The sequence below is a fragment of the Doryrhamphus excisus genome, linkage group LG8 (assembly GCF_037039965.1).
Source record: "Doryrhamphus excisus strain RoL-2023G ecotype Guam linkage group LG8, RoL_Dexc_Guam_v1.1, whole genome shotgun sequence".
NCBI lineage: Eukaryota > Metazoa > Chordata > Actinopteri > Syngnathiformes > Syngnathidae > Doryrhamphus > Doryrhamphus excisus.
In genome coordinates this window covers 8,219,703-8,235,353 of record NC_136364.1, presented here as the reverse complement: position 1 = coordinate 8,235,353, position 15,651 = coordinate 8,219,703, and the positions used below count along the sequence as shown (strand labels likewise).

The following is a 15,651-nucleotide window of genomic DNA, read 5'->3' as shown; positions in this document are numbered from 1 at the left end:
ACTAACTGTCATTTTTTACAAATTTACCATTTGCTTTCAAAAATTGAACAATGTAGAACATAATTACAAACAAGATATAACATTTAAGAAAGGTGATGAATCATGTCAGGGATCCGTTAAATCTTGAATCTTTGCTCATGTTGCGTCTCTTAACAGAGGCGGTGGTCAGCAGCGGTCGAGTGGAGAAATCGCCACACGAGCAGGAGATTAAATTCTTTGCCAAGGTGGGGAACTTCATATTCCACAAGTGTTGCTACGTGTGGACGTCACTCGAGTAGTTGTTATTGTTTGAGCATGTTTGAGTTGACACTGAAATACATCTCATGAGTACAGCTTCACAATAGGTATGAATGTCCGAAAAGGAGTAGGAAGAATATTTCTTAATCAAGCCTCATTCAGACGCACTCACTTAGCTGTGTGAATGAAAACAATTAGTCCTAAATGCTAAAGATAAAAGGTGAAGACCGGATGTAATTATTACGCTGTGTAGACTTTGACAGCCGCTGGATGGGGTAAAATATTACAAATATTTTATTTTGATGGCCAATTGTAAATGAACAAACTAAGTTTATGTGTAGTTCTAAAGGTAATTGAGGTGTTTTAAACACTCTCCTATGAAGTTGTGCTTTTTTCCTATAGCGTCTGTTACTGCATCATATGCAAATGATATGCAAATTAGCCAATCACTTGTAGGACAGCCAATAGCTATGCGTATTGTTATGTTACTAGTAAGTGCAGGATGTTTTAACCTGTTTTTTTTCCCCCAGATTCTCTTGCCACTGGTAAATCAGTACTTCAAGAACCACTGTCTCTACTTCCTCTCCACTCCTGCCAAAGTCCTGGGTAGTGGAGGACATTCCTCCAACAAAGAGAAGGAAATGATAGCAAGGTGCGTTCAGAGCAATCTTGCGATAAAATTCTTCAAAGCTCAAACTGTAGCAGGAAGTGAGGTTATTTGACATGAAGTCATTAGCATTCCCTTTACCTTCAGTAAAAAAAAAAACAATTGTGTGTGATGGTATCTGTCCTCTCCCACTTTCACGCCCCTCCTAATGTTAGCTTTCCTCCAACATCTTACCTTCCCTGGTTGTCCTCATCATCCTCTTCCTGTCCTCCTTATTTTCTCCTGTGTCAGTATCTTCTGTAAGTTGGCTGCTTTGGTGAGACACAGAGTTTCTCTTTTTGGTAAGCAATCTGCATGCTGATAGTGTGTCTGTCCTCACTTCCTCTTTCTGTTCTGATGCCGGTCACCCTCTCGTGCTCTCATTCCTCTCTCTCGCTTTCCTCACGCATCCGACGCTCCTTAGGCGTCCATGTTTGCAGAGTTGTCTTTTGCCGCTAACAAGCTGAGCGTGCTTTGAGCTGGAATGGGTGAACCTGCAATGCTTTTTCAGCCTGGCTTACGTGAGACGTGCGCTTCTCTCCATCGCTGTCATGTGACATGTGGGTGTCGGTGATCAGATCACATGTTCTTTGTCAGAGGGTGACGTTCAAGGACAGCTTAAATTTGATTAAAAATGTAGGATGAGCCAAAGGTCATTAAGCTCATTAATAAAATGGCATTGTATTTACATATGTAGATCAGGGTCAAGTCAAGCATCTTGCAGCAGGGCCCGGGTCATATATGTAAATATTACAGTCATCCTTCCCTGCGTCGCGGTCTTTTTCTCGCTTCATCGCGTTTTTAAAAAAAATTATTCATTAATAAATGTATTGTGGTTGACTACAGCCTATTATTAGTAAAACAGTACAGTTGTCTTGCCCAAATTAAGCATTTCCAAGCACAAAAATAGCTAAATGTACGCAAATAGAAATACTGTATTAGCCATTTAGACAGCCATAAATGAAGTATTCTACATTAACCACTAGGTGTCAGTCATTGTTTGTTGAGACAAGCACCACAACTGTTTTTTTATTGCAGGTTTAAATTATAACACAGCAGGACCAATAATAATAACAAAGGTTACTGTTGAGGCCAAAGCCCACAACAAGCCACAACATCACTTCCTGTCCAATTCAGATTCTGCCACCCTAACATGTCATCTGTCTTAAAAGGTTCATTTCTTTGATTATATCAATTATATTAATAATACGAAAAGAAAGGTGACGATTGGGGTGTTATTCATCTATATATGGCTTTAAAGCATATTTACAAGATCCTGAACATGCCGTAACTATAAAAATATTCCATTTATAAAGAAGGAATCCTACTTTGTTATGATTCGGTAAAGGATTTGTGTTATTTTCGGTGTAAAAGTATTGCTGTATGTGCTTGGGAGGTTGTTTGCTTTACTGCATGCTAAAAAGGTCAGCTTTTTACTGAAGACACTCACAATGTAAATGAATAAAGGATGTGGGATTTGAAATATGAACTATAACATGTCAACAGTATGTGGATGTCTGTTGTTTACTTCCCAGATGACCTCCTCCACACAAACACAGCAAATAAGCGACACAAAATCAAAACAGTAAAAATAACACGCCTCAGGTATAAAATATGACTTTTCTGAAGAACATTCATTGTCTCTGACCCTCTCCGCTACAAGGGCCGCTTGAGCTGCTCTGTTTACAAACCCCCACTTTGCTTTGTAGAACCCACTCTGCTTTGTATCAAGGAGCTTCTGTGATGTGGTCCGTATGATTATCGTTAACACAGACTCTCTCCCTTCAGAAACCACTGGAATAGTTCAATATGTACAATAATTTAAGAATAGCAACAGGTTTAAAAGTTATTTGGAGGGGTCCAGTGAGAGAGATTGTTGTAGTAGTAGTAGTAGTAGTCCACATTGTAGTAGAAGCTGATACAGAAATGTTTTAGTACTAGTGTTTTAGGGATTGCGCTTTGTAACCCCCCCCCCCCCCCCTCCTGCTGCTTCAGGATCGGACGCCAGCGCAGTGGTCAACTGCCTGCACATTCTGTCCCGCTCGCTGGATGCCAGGTGCGGCACAGTCTTGCCTCCTTGCATCGTCAGCATCCTTGGCCTGCACTTATTTTTAAGTGACTTCATTCTGGTGTCGCCTTCCCAGGACTGTCATGAAGTCAGGGCCTGAGATCGTCAAGGCCGGCCTGCGCCAGTTCTTTGAGAGCGCCGCTGACGACATCGAGAAGATGGTGGAGAATCTCAAGCTGGGCAAAGTGTCCAGCCGCAACCAGGTTTGGGAATGAGCCCGTTTTTAGCACGTGCTGTTTTTAGCACGTGTAAAGTGAACCCTGGTGTTGCTGTAGGTGAAAGGTGTAGCCCAGAACATCAACTACACCACCACCGCCCTGCTGCCGGTCCTCACCTCACTGTTTGACCACATTGCTCAGCACCAGTTTGGAGATGACGTCATGAGTGAGTGACGAAAGCATTTCCACACCAGCAAAAGTTGGCGCCAGCTAAAATAACACTATACCTCTGCCTTGTGTGTCCTCAGTGGACGACTTGCAAATATCCTGTTATCGTATCATGTGCAGCATCTACTCTTTGGGCACCGTCAAGACGCCGCATGTTGAAAAGTGAGTGGAGAAATCTGTCAGTGTGTTTTCACTTAAATTATAAGAGATTGTGTTAGAAAAACGTCTTATATTTGTACTCATTATTCTCAAAGAACCGGTCTGTTTTTGAAGCCAGTAGAGATTTATCCCTTGACGCATGATTTTGGTATATCCATGTGCAGGCAGCGGCCAGCTCTCGGCGAGTGTTTGGCCCACTTAGCAGCCGCCATGCCCGTCGCCTTCCTGGAGCCGGTGCTGAATGAGTTCAATGCCTTTTCCGTTTACACCACCAAAACTCCTCGAGAAAGAACCAGTGAGTCCACCCACTGCCAACAGAACACTTTACAAAAACTCAAACTTTTGTTTTGTTCGCTTCAGTTCTGGGTCTTCCCAGCCAAGTGGAGGAGCTTTGCCCCGACATCCCAGAGCTGGAGATCCTAATGAAGGAGATCCACGATCTGGCCGAGTCCGGGGCCCGCTATACCGAAATGCCTCATGTGATTGAGATCACCTTGCCCATGCTCTGTAATTACCTGCCACGCTGGTGGGAGAGGGGACTGGAGAACTTCCCAGAGCTGGAGGGCCAGATCTGCACCTCCGTTACCTCCGAGCATCTCAACCAGCTGCTAGGAAGCATCATGAAGATTGTGGTCAACAACCTGGGTATTGATGAGGCATCCTGGATGAAGAGGTTGGCAGGTCGGTGACACCATTACATTTATATGGGCCATTTATTGTGGTGATTTGTGCTTACATACATAAGCACATAAGACATTGTCACTTTTTCTAGTAACTTTTTCCCCTTCACTGTGTCTTATAATCGTGAGGTAGACTCTCCTGACTGCAGTGTGTCAAAGAAAAGTGAAAAGTGAAATCAAACATTGATCAACATTGGTTGCATGTCTGGTTCAAGTCGCTCAAACAACACGACCGTTTTGAAAGATAAAGATGGTATCCTTGAACATGTGATGTGCTCCTATAAAAGGGACACTAATAACTAAGCTGTAGTGGTCTCATTATTGAGACGTCCTCTTCCCAATATGTCGCACCCTCCAAATCTTGTATTTCATGTTTTTATGACTGCATTTTGTATTTCCTTCATGTGTTCATTTAGGTATAAATTCCGACTTGCATTCAAATATCGCCAACTTGGGAATGGAACCAAGGATTTTTTGTAAATGTTTTGGAAAGAACATTCTTCTAGCGGATGTTTTCGTCTCCACAGTGTTCGCCCAGCCCATCGTCAGCAGGGCCAAGCCGGAGATGCTCAAGTCCCACTTCATTCCCACCATGGAAAAGCTGAAGAAGCGCTCGGGCAAGGTGGTGGCCGAGGAGGACCAGCTGCGTATGGAAGGCAAGACGGAGGTGGACAGCGAAAATGGAACCATCCGAGACGAATTTGCTGTGCTGTGCCGTGACCTCTACGCCCTCTACCCCTTGCTCATTCGCTACGTGGACAATAACAGGTAGGACATGGTGTCATCTTAAATCAGAGGTCTCAAACTCAACTTAACTGGAGGTAGAGGCTGGCTAGGATGCATCGCGTGTGCAGTCTGGAATCATGTTTTTAAAGACAAACTTGACACCACTGGAAGCTGGCGTGTATTTGAGCTACGGTACGGTATTTTTCTTCACATGCCGCGCCTTTGAGGCCCTTGTCCGGAATGTTCAATGTTGTTCTTCCAGGTAAATGATTCATCTCCTATGTCACCGTTGTTTGTCTCCAGGGCGAGATGGCTAACGTGTCCGGATCCTGATGCGGAGGAGCTCTTCAGGATGGTGGGGGAGGTCTTCATCTTCTGGTCCAAATCTCACGTGAGCTTTACTCCTCCGCTCTCCTCTCTGTCTCTGTTGTTTTTTTTTTTTTTTTACCCTACAAGATATCATCACGTCATGTTTCGATCACCACAGAATTTCAAGCGGGAGGAGCAGAACTTTGTGGTGATGAACGAGATCAACAACATGTCCTTCCTCACCGCTGACAGTAAGAGCAAGATGAGCAAGGTGAGGGCAGACGTGCAGACGTCCCCACCCCCTGCAGACACTTACCCCACATGTGGAACTCATCTGTGATAGTCCATAACTTACTAACCTTTGCACATATAAAACCGTCTAATATCAGCTGTTCCCTTCTTTTCCTGGTTGTTACTGTGGATAAGCTGGTCAGGTAACTCATGAGAACTGTAAGCATGACATCCACCAGTAAGCTTCCACACAACTAAGACAACAACACTCCCAGCAGCCTTTTAAAGAGACAGGTTGTGGTGTCGGGACGGGACAGGTGGCGTGTCGCTAACTGTGCTTTCTCCTTGTGTCCTGGATCGGGGCCGGACGGCGGGCCGCTAGGCCGGAGACGGAGAGGTTAGACTGTGTTTGTGCACGAGTGCTGTGCTGACCGCATGGCACCCTGGGTTTGGCGAGGCATTTCATCAAGCTTTCACCGCGGGCCGCCGCAACCGTTACACACAGACCCCTTCCACCTACATATACACACACACACACACTCACACACACACACACACTGAAGAGTGGCTATGTATAGTTGTTGTACAGTAGCTATGGTGGATGTAGAAAGTTCATGTGCCTTTTTCTGACCATGATGAATATTTTAAAATCTTCTCAGTCAATAATGTGACTTTAAAACCTGCACAAACTCTTTAAAAATACAGCATAAAACACAAGACAAAGCAACAAAATCCTGTTGAAAAGCACAACCTAACAGAATTGAAGCTCTTCATGCTTGTCATGCTTGTATGCTCATACAGAAAAAGATCGGTAGTAAAAGTCTACAGAATTGTACAGGTTATAAATCACATATAAAAGGTTTTAAATAATTCATTGTGGTCCTAAGGACTTTGTTCATTTTCTACATCCACAGTATGTGACGTTAGACCTTAGTGTGAAAGAAAGAGGCTTTGTTCAGGATGTTTTGTGTGTGTGGCCTACTGTGTGCGAGAGGACGCTTTAGGGGTCTGCAGTGGCTTGATGAAAGCTCTTTGCTGTAGATTGTAGTGTCCTGACAGGTGTCATGGCGCTCGGCTGAGGAGCGGCGCCGCAGTTTGGAGACGTGCCCTCCTGCAGCCGAGCGCCATCATCCTACTTTGTTTGATTAATAAACAGTTTGTGTGTAGATAGGCTGGGTTGGGAGGCGTGGGGGTAGGTTCTGACGTTGGGTGTCATTCAGCGTTGGCGGACTCGTCCTTCCTTTTTTGTTCACATTGGCTTTGTGTTCACCTTCTGTTCTCACCAAAAAGCCACATCCTCTGCTGTTGCCATTTGGTTGTTCCATCAGTAGCACAGCCAGCTGGACTATCAGGGGGATTCAAAGCTAGCGTCAGCTGCAGGTAGCCTGCATCACACGTACTAACTGGTCTACATCCTCATAATCACTGTTTGTTTCATGGTGGCTGCAAGACAAGACACCAGATGAGCATCATTACTGTGGTGGCCTGCTGTTACCTGGTGATCGGGTGGCCCCTGGATCGGGTGGCACCATGAGACCAGGCAACAGACAGTAATGAGCTCTGGTGGGTACAGGAGCGCACGGTCCATGGTCACGGAGCCAAAGCCAGATGTTGTTGTTGTTGTTGTTGTGTGTGACATTGTTACTAACAAGCGGGCTTCATTGTGTGTGCAGCCCATCAGGAGGCTGTTGTTGCTCTGATCAACCTCTTCCACTTCTTTTGAGCATGCTGTCACTTTGCAGGATGTAAATCTGACCATCCCATAATAACCACTTCCTGTTTGACTGCTTAACATTAAAACGTCACAAGCATTCTCTAAAAAGTACATTTTCTACGGCTCAGTGTAAACACTTCTTTCCCGCTTTAGTCCGGAGGCTCAGAGCAGGAGCGTACCAAGAAGAAGCGACGGGGGGATCGCTACTCCGTGCAGACCTCCCTCATTGTGGCTGCGCTGAAGAAGATGCTTCCCATCGGCCTCAATATGTGCTCCCCTGCCGACCAGGAGCTCATCAACCTTGCAAAGATCAGATACTCGCTGGTACTGTGACGGCAGCCGGCCACTGTGTTGCCGATTCACAGACAGAAAAGTTTAAAACTCCTCGCTTCTTACTTGCAGAAAGACACAGATGAAGAAGTGAGGGAGTTTTTGCACAACAATCTTCACCTGCAAGGCAAAGTAAGTCCACAATTTGTGCATACAGTTCTTCGGCCTACGTATTAGTTACGTTCTCATGACTGCATTTTAAGCCCAGTTTTAGTGTAAGTGGGAACTTATACAGTGGGGCCTTGGTTGACTCAAACCAAAACGGACTTTAACCAAAGCAAATATTCCCATAGAAAATAATCTTATTTATTAATTTCAAACACCCAAAAATGTTAACACAAAACCCATTCTATAGACAACAACTATAGGTTTACATGCAGAAAATGATACAAAAATAATTGCAATTGGACAGTTCAACATTTAACATAATTTTTTTGGGGAAAAAAACAAAAGTATCAATTAACAAAACAAAACAAAATAAACATTATTCGGCTGCAACCACAATTTACAAAAATGTGAAATGTATTCATTCATCCCAGCTGTCTTCGGGCGAGAGACGGGGTACACCCTGGACTGGTGGCCAGCCAATCACAGGGCACATATAGACAAACAACCATTCACACTCACATTTATACCTATGGACAATTTAGAGTCGCCAATTAACCTAGCATGTTTTTGGAATGTGGGAGGAAACCGGAGTACCCGGAGAAAACCCACGCATGCACATGCAAACACCATACAGAGTTGGCTCAGGGTGGAATTGAACTTGCGTCTCGGAGCTGTGAGGCCTGCATGCAAACCACTCAATCACAATGCAGCATATGTCAAATACATATCAAACTATATCAACGTAACTTGCCATTTATAATATATAAGGTTAAAATACAAATATTTTGATAAAATATAATAATAATTTAATATTTTAAATATAAATGAAATGAACGCAATCAAGGTGGTCGAGTGGTTAGCGCGTAGACCTCACAGCTAGGAGACCAGGGTTCAATTGCACCCTCGACCATCTCTGTGTGGAGTTTCCATGTTCTCCCCGTGCATGCGTGGGTTTTCTCCGGGTACTCCGGTTTCCTCCCACATTCCAAAAACATGCTAGGTTAATTGGCCACTCCAAATTGTCCATAGGTATGAATGTGAGTGTGAATGGTTGTTTGTCTATATGTGCTCAAACAAGCTGTACAGCCTTTCAGCTTTACAGATGCCACATTTGCCCTGCATAGGGTGTGTGCTGTAGTGATGATGTCAGAGTGACATCCTTCAATCTAAGGAATTATTCAAGTAGACGATGCAACCAACAATTAAGAAATGATGTCAATCACAGCAGAGGTCCCTATTTGAGGAAAGATGCTATATTTACGTGTGAAGAGTATCTCATGTCCATGTGTGACATGTAGGTAGAGGACCCGGCGATGCGCTGGCAGATGTCTCTCTACAAGGAGATGTCTGGGAAGGCTGAAGACGCTGAGGACCCAGAGAAGGTGGTGAAACGGGTACAAGAGGTGTCTGCTGTCCTGTACCACATTGAGGTGGTGAGTAAAAGATCAAAAAATCAGCAGACTTTGTTGGAAGACTTTTTCGATTTCTCAGTGGATGTCCTCTCTTGCTGTAGACGGAGCATCCCTTCAAGTCCAAGAAAATGGTGTGGCACAAGCTGCTGTCCAAGCAGCGCCGCAGGGCCGTGGTGGCCTGTTTCCGGATGACGCCCCTCTACAACATCCCCACGTAATTTTTCCTTAGCACACTAATGCGTGATGATGTCATCTTGAAGCTTTCACATGCTCTCACAGGCACAGAGCCACCAACATGTTCCTGGACGCGTACAAGCGCAACTGGTTGGAGACGGAAGGCTACTCGTTTGAGGACAAGATGATTGATGACTTATCTGTGAGTCCCTTTGGCACAACTGAGTCCGCACTTCTTCTGCGTTTACTGAGATTTTGATTTGGAACCAATAGAAAGCCATGGAGGAAGAAGAAGAAGAGGAAGAAGAGACGGATACCAAGCCCGACCCCCTTCATCAGCTCATTCTTCATTTCAGCCGAACCGCTCTCACGGAGAAAATGTAGGAGCGCCCCAGTTCTCTCGCCAGCCGCCTCCTCACGGGGACTGATCGACTCTTTTTGTGTCTCGCCACAGAAAACTTGACGTAGACCACCTGTACATGTCATATGCTGACATCATGGCAAAGGTGAGATAATAGCGTCACATGTTCAACAACTCCTTATTTCCTTACACTTTTGCTGTGGTTTCTCCTCAGAGTTGCCATATGGGTGAGGATGACGAAGAGGGGGAAGAGGAGGGGGAGGAGCCATCCTTTGAGGTGCGGCAGACAGAGATGGTATGGGGGGACCAGGGGAGGGGAGACAGGGGAGTCAGCGGAGAAGCAGCTCCCCAAAAGTGACCACACGGCATCAACACACTCGCACATCCCCCCCCTTCTCCACAAACAACGGCCACCACCAACATTCTCGTTTTTTTTTGTTTTTTTTTGTCATCTTCCTGTGGTTTCACTCACACCACGTACTGCGATGGACTGGGCTGTGCATGCCTTTGCTGGACATCGCAGACCCCATTTGATTCCCTGTCTAAGTTGCATGAGGAGTGCAGAGAGACGTCTCCAGAAAATGAAAACAAACTACCGAGGCCAACGGCATCATGGCAGGCAAATGATCATGTGACCTCCTTCATGACACGATCCAGGCATCGGATAATCACTGAATTGTCACAAGCTTGAAAACTTTTAGAACACATTTTTTTCAATAGTTGGTGTTTTGTAGTGTTGTACCGGAGGGTCACATGATCAAGTGTTTTGCAGACAACCACTGGGCATAATATTACATACACAATCGAATGAGATCCAACAGAAGAACTACAGTATGCACTTACAAAGATGACAATGAACATTTTAACAGTATGTTTCTTAGTGTCCTTTGTTTTTGCACCACTTCATACCGAGAGCTGTTTCTACCATTTTGGTTAGAAACTCCACTCAGTGTGATGCAGTGCCGGTGTACCTAATGTTGTGTCCAGTGAGTATCTCTGGTTGTCTGTGGCCTCCGGGACATGCTCTATTTGTGACCCCTTCCCGACTCACCACGCCCCCGACTTCTCACCTCCTCATTAGAGCCCCCTTTCCGCACTAACCCGGACATCCTTTGCAGGTCTACCTCTCCATTCTTAGGCCAGTAAAAGCCTGCACAGTCAGCAGCACGTGCACGCCCCTCCCATACACACACATGCACCGTGACACACACATATCATCTCCCATGGTATGCATCTTTTCAGGTGTCATAAGAAAGGAAAAGCTCATATTTTACATGCAGTCAGGTTATGAGGCAGGGAGGGGGTTAAGGTTGTAGGGGTGGGTTTGATACTGTTTTTTGTGTGTGGGTTGGGGATCGGGCATGATGTGCAGCGGATGGGTCATTGAATCATGTGGTGTAAAAGTCTAGTAATGTAGTAGTAGTAGTGCCACACAGTGTAGCATACATACACATGTGGATCAAATTGTTGGTACCCTCTGTGAAAGAAAGCAAACACACAATGCCCGCTGAAAGTCCTCTAAAACGACAAAAAAAATGCACATGGACAAGCTGCAAAACTCCTAGGAGACTAGTGATGGTAAACTTGATTCCTTTTACCGACTCGAGTTCTTAGGAGAGACTTACTGGAGTGACACAGGTGCTTGTTTCACAGTGAATCGGGTTCATCTTCAGTTCCATTGAGTCATGCACAAGTGAATCGGGTACTCCATTCATGGAGTCATTCATTCATTCAGTCATTTTCTACTGCTTATCCTCACGAGGGTCATGGGGGTGCAGGAGCCTATCCCAGCTGTCTTTGGGCGAGAGGTGGGGTACACCCTGGACTGGTCGCCATTCATACACATGGACGATTTGTAGTCGCCAATTAACCTAGCATGTTTTTGGAATGTGGGAAGAAACCGGAATACCCGGAGAAAACCCACACATGCACAGGGAGAACATGCAAACTCCACACAGAGATGGCCGAGGGTGGAATTGAATCCTGGTCTCCTAGCTGTGAGGTCTGCGCGCTAACCACTCGACCACCGTGCAGCTCACTGGAGTCACTACACAACAATTTGCACCTGTGAGTCGGTGAAACTGGAGTCTTTGTCGATCCGCAGGGAGTCAGTGGAACTCCAGTTTTCATCAAGCATCAGAGAATCAATGAGAGTCAGTGAAACTCGGGCTTTGTCAAATTATGATTCAGTGAAATTCGACTTGTGTGCATTTCAAACTCGAGTTTTGCAACCCATGAGATGGCGAAACAGGAGTCTTGGTCGAGCGTTAGTGAGTCAATCAAACCTGTGGGCTGAGCGAGTGACTCATTTGGTTTGTGACTCTCATGTTATTATGGGAGACAAATCTGGAGCAGTGTGTTCAGTCTTTGGCGTAAAGGTACCAACACTTTCCACCACATGTGTATAGCAGCTGCGTTACAATAATAGTGCTGCTTAGTGAAATATTTTTCACTAAGTTTTTAACACTAGTGTAGTGCATTTGTGACTGTATACTGTTGTTTTTGGCCTTAAAGGGTCCCTGACATGATCCAATTTTGCCCAAATATGGTATATATGTTTTCTATTTATGGCCTACATTGTTACATTTCTGAAAGCGAAAGAATTTATAGTTCATGGTGCCATGACAAACTTGCTCTCGCTGTTCAGTCTCATTTCTGGAGGTGACATCATCCAAGTACTATCACTTAGCAAAACAAACATGGCGGTGTACGATACAGAGGATGTTTCCAATGATTACAGCAAACATTGAGCAGTGTGTCAATAGATTTCCAGGAGGGGGAAACAATAGAACATTTTGATGTAATGGTCATTCTTCCTTGTTTTGATGTTTTTTTGCTTGTGTACTGCGGTATAGAAACCTTTTTCAAACTGCGTTTATGCGTACTTTCAAGCCGTACTTTCATGCTTCATGTAAAAGTGTGAAATGATTACTGCAAAGAACAGAACTTGAGGTGGGTGTCTGAACCTGCTTTGTTCATTGTTGTTTTAAACCTTCATATTTTGGAAAAGAAAACCAACTTACAGTATGACTTAGATTTTGTGAACATCCAGCAGCAACACAATCTTTTGGCCTGACAACTATTGTGATAAGAAAAATATAATGAACCAAGTCGATCTATATCAAGAAGTGTTTGTTTTTGAGAGGTGTCACCCCGATGATGGGACAGAGCTGCAAGCTAGCTCATCGTGGGTGGGGCCATCAACTATAAATGTAGTTTTTGTGAATTTACCATTCACATTGAAAAATCAAACAATGTAGAACATAATTACAAACAATACTCCGTAATCAGGAAAAAGCCTAAAGAAACAAATGTCAGGGATTCTTGAGCAAAAGAGTAAAGGGGACGGAAAGCCAAGCTTGCCAATTGTTGTGTGCCTTGTTGTGTGTTTGTTGCTGCACAGGCACCATGATTACACAGTGCACAGTGTCCTCTTTAACAAGCAGTTATAACGCTATACAAGCAGAAGTTGCATGCAGCACAGTGTAATGCGTGTGTGTGAGTGAGTGTCTCGCTTTGGACCCAAATGTTGGCTGGCATCACGTTTGCAGCTTGTGGAAGTTATCAAGCGCCTGGGATAACTTTCCCCAAATCTAATGCACACTGTTTCCAGTAGATGCGAATGTGTGCGTGTGCGTGAGAGCGAGTGTGGGGGGGCAGTGCACTCTGTGTTGGCACGGTTACAGCCGCCTCCCTCCTGCTCTGCTCCCCAGGAAAAGGAGATGGAGAAGCAGAGGCTGTTGTACCAACAGTCCCGGCTGCACAACCGCGGCGCTGCGGAGATGGTCCTGCAGATGATCAGCGCCTGCAAAGGTAACTCCTCTGGACTACTGATGCCACACAGGTTTTTTTTCTTTTTAAATTTTTTGTTTCTGAAAGTTAGCTTTGTGTTTGTGCCAGGTGAGCCTGGAGCCATGGTTTCTTCCACACTGAAACTGGGAATCTCCATCCTCAATGGAGGCAACTGTGATGTGCAGCAGGTCAGTAAGTCAGACATGCAACCCCCCATACACACCGTCTCCCAGCATTCACAACATCCTCACACTATCACCGGCTGCTCATTCATTTCTGATGTGTTTTTGTCTGCATGCAGAGAATGCTGGACTACCTGAAGGACAAAAAGGATGTGGGATTCTTCCTCAGCGTTCAAGCTCTGATGCAAACCTGCAGGTCTCTAACAAAGTGTTGCTGTTGGGTTACTTTTCCACTGCATTATCCAAAAGTTAGGAACAAAACACAGGCAGTGATTCACATGACCTTTTAAAGGGACCATATCCTTCATTTCAGACTTGTAATATGTAATATGTAGAATGTTGTACTCCTGTTCAACATGAAGTGCCATATTATGAGGCTGGTATATATCATAAGGCCATTCTTCATCCACCCAAGAAATTGAGGGTACAGTAAACCAGGGTACGACAGTGATGGAAAGATTTGTAGTTAAAGTTAAAGACCAACAAAGCACAATTCCATGCCTGAATTCTCCTGCTGTCACCCTTTGAATTTCACTCATTCACTCTGTTACGGTTTGTCCAAAATATGTTATAGGGGACCTATTATGCTAATTTTTCAGCCCTTTGTATTGAGTTGTGGACTCCTATAGAGCAGCTACACACAATAATCAGCACAGAGAGCTTTCTAGATCTTCCAGAATCTGTGCTTCCCAAGAAAACTGTCTGATTTAATTTATTCCACCCACGACCTGTCCCCCGCTGTGGTTGGTCATGCTCCCAAGTGCTTAGGAGGACTTCCGGTGTTGTGCGATAGCTGCAGAAATCAACTTTATAGGAGTTGATACTAAATGGCAATTTATCTTTTTAAAATCTACTTAAAGTCCACTTTTAACATACAGCCATATGTGTTGGATCCTGAATCCGATCCGGACATAGAAACGGGACAGTCCAAAGTTTCTCAAGAAAAGAGGTTAATGTGAGTTGGTGAAACTCTAATAATGTTAAAAAAAACGTACATAGAGGGTTGTAAAAGTTTTTTTTAATGCTCTAATTAACAATATATTCCATTTATAAATAAAGAATCCTACTTTGTAGAGATTAACTTACAACGGTTGGGTTTGGATAGCACAATAAATGAGGGATTACTGTATATCCAAGAAAAAAATGTACCGTTGCTGATGACCAATAGCATATTACTCTTTGAGGGTTGGTGTGTGTCTCTATACAGTTCTGAGCAGCGGCGGGAGTGGACTAATCGCAACAGAGTATGAGAGAGCAGCATAATGGACAAGAATGCCGATTTACCCTGTACACAACTTGATTTATGGCCTATTTAGTTAGAACAAACTTACTACTTACCCACCAAGCCGCTAACATGAGCAGCATAACCTCCCTTTAAATGCGATCAATTAACAGTGTGTGATTTGTGACAGTGTTTTGGACCTAAATGCTTTCGAGAGACAAAACAAGGCAGAAGGACTTGGAATGGTCTCAGAAGAGGGAACCAGTGAGTACTTTACACACACACACACACACGTCATTAGTACATACGTATAGTCGTGTCCCTGACATGATTCATCAACCTTGCTTCAATGTGTTATAGATTGTTTGTAATAATATACAAGCAGGAAAATCCCCATGACGAGCGAGGTTGCTATGTTCAATCTCCGTGACTACATCAAGGTGACAGACACCTCTCAGCTAAAGCAGAGTAAACAAATGCCTCTCAAGGTAGATGGTGGACTTGGTTCAGTAGATTAAAATAGTTTAAAATATATTGAAATACCAAAATGCAAAATGTTGTGTTGCTGCTGGATGTTTACTATATCCCAGTGATAATGTAAGTTTTTTTTCCAAAAGAGGAAGGTTTAAGGCAACAATGGTAGTAGACGGATGGACATCCACCTCCAGTTCTGTTCTTTGCAGTGATCATATCACTGATGACAAGAAGCCTTTGGCTTGAAAGTGCGCTATAAACGCATTTTGAAAAAGGACGCTATTCTGCCAGTACACAAGAAAAAAAACACAAGAAAAATGACATCCAAATTGCCACAGAACAGAGTAAGCCATGTCTTCTATACACTATTCCATGATAGCGACAAGGCTGTAAAGCTTAGATATACATCTTTTCACAGATATATGTTTACTGTTGGGGGC

The 15,651-nt window shown here is 44.2% G+C and overlaps 1 protein-coding gene across 10 annotated transcripts in view; it reads left to right on the top strand.

Annotated features, from left to right (window-relative positions):
• The window catches only part of ryr1b (ryanodine receptor 1b (skeletal)), a 66,005-nt gene that overhangs the window by 35,168 nt on the left and 15,186 nt on the right, over positions 1-15,651 (top strand). For 6 of the 10 annotated variants that reach the window (XM_078792715.1, XM_078792713.1, XM_078792717.1 and 3 more), the window contains 24 exons: positions 157-224; positions 768-889; positions 1,136-1,185; positions 2,879-2,939; positions 3,028-3,154; positions 3,227-3,335; positions 3,418-3,499; positions 3,661-3,791; positions 3,857-4,177; positions 4,704-4,944; positions 5,206-5,293; positions 5,390-5,482; positions 7,310-7,480; positions 7,559-7,618; positions 8,893-9,027; positions 9,108-9,220; positions 9,286-9,382; positions 9,454-9,560; positions 9,635-9,686; positions 9,756-9,836; positions 13,255-13,354; positions 13,442-13,521; positions 13,635-13,711; positions 14,928-15,001. In XM_078792715.1, the coding sequence (XP_078648841.1) occupies positions 157-224; positions 768-889; positions 1,136-1,185; positions 2,879-2,939; positions 3,028-3,154; positions 3,227-3,335; positions 3,418-3,499; positions 3,661-3,791; positions 3,857-4,177; positions 4,704-4,944; positions 5,206-5,293; positions 5,390-5,482; positions 7,310-7,480; positions 7,559-7,618; positions 8,893-9,027; positions 9,108-9,220; positions 9,286-9,382; positions 9,454-9,560; positions 9,635-9,686; positions 9,756-9,836; positions 13,255-13,354; positions 13,442-13,521; positions 13,635-13,711; positions 14,928-15,001 (2,640 nt within the window). The remainder of the gene's footprint in view (positions 1-156; positions 225-767; positions 890-1,135; positions 1,186-2,878; positions 2,940-3,027; positions 3,155-3,226; positions 3,336-3,417; positions 3,500-3,660; positions 3,792-3,856; positions 4,178-4,703; positions 4,945-5,205; positions 5,294-5,389; positions 5,483-7,309; positions 7,481-7,558; positions 7,619-8,892; positions 9,028-9,107; positions 9,221-9,285; positions 9,383-9,453; positions 9,561-9,634; positions 9,687-9,755; positions 9,837-13,254; positions 13,355-13,441; positions 13,522-13,634; positions 13,712-14,927; positions 15,002-15,651) is intronic. The other 4 variants (XM_058079403.2, XM_058079402.2, XM_078792716.1 and 1 more) reach the window with 1 other exon arrangement.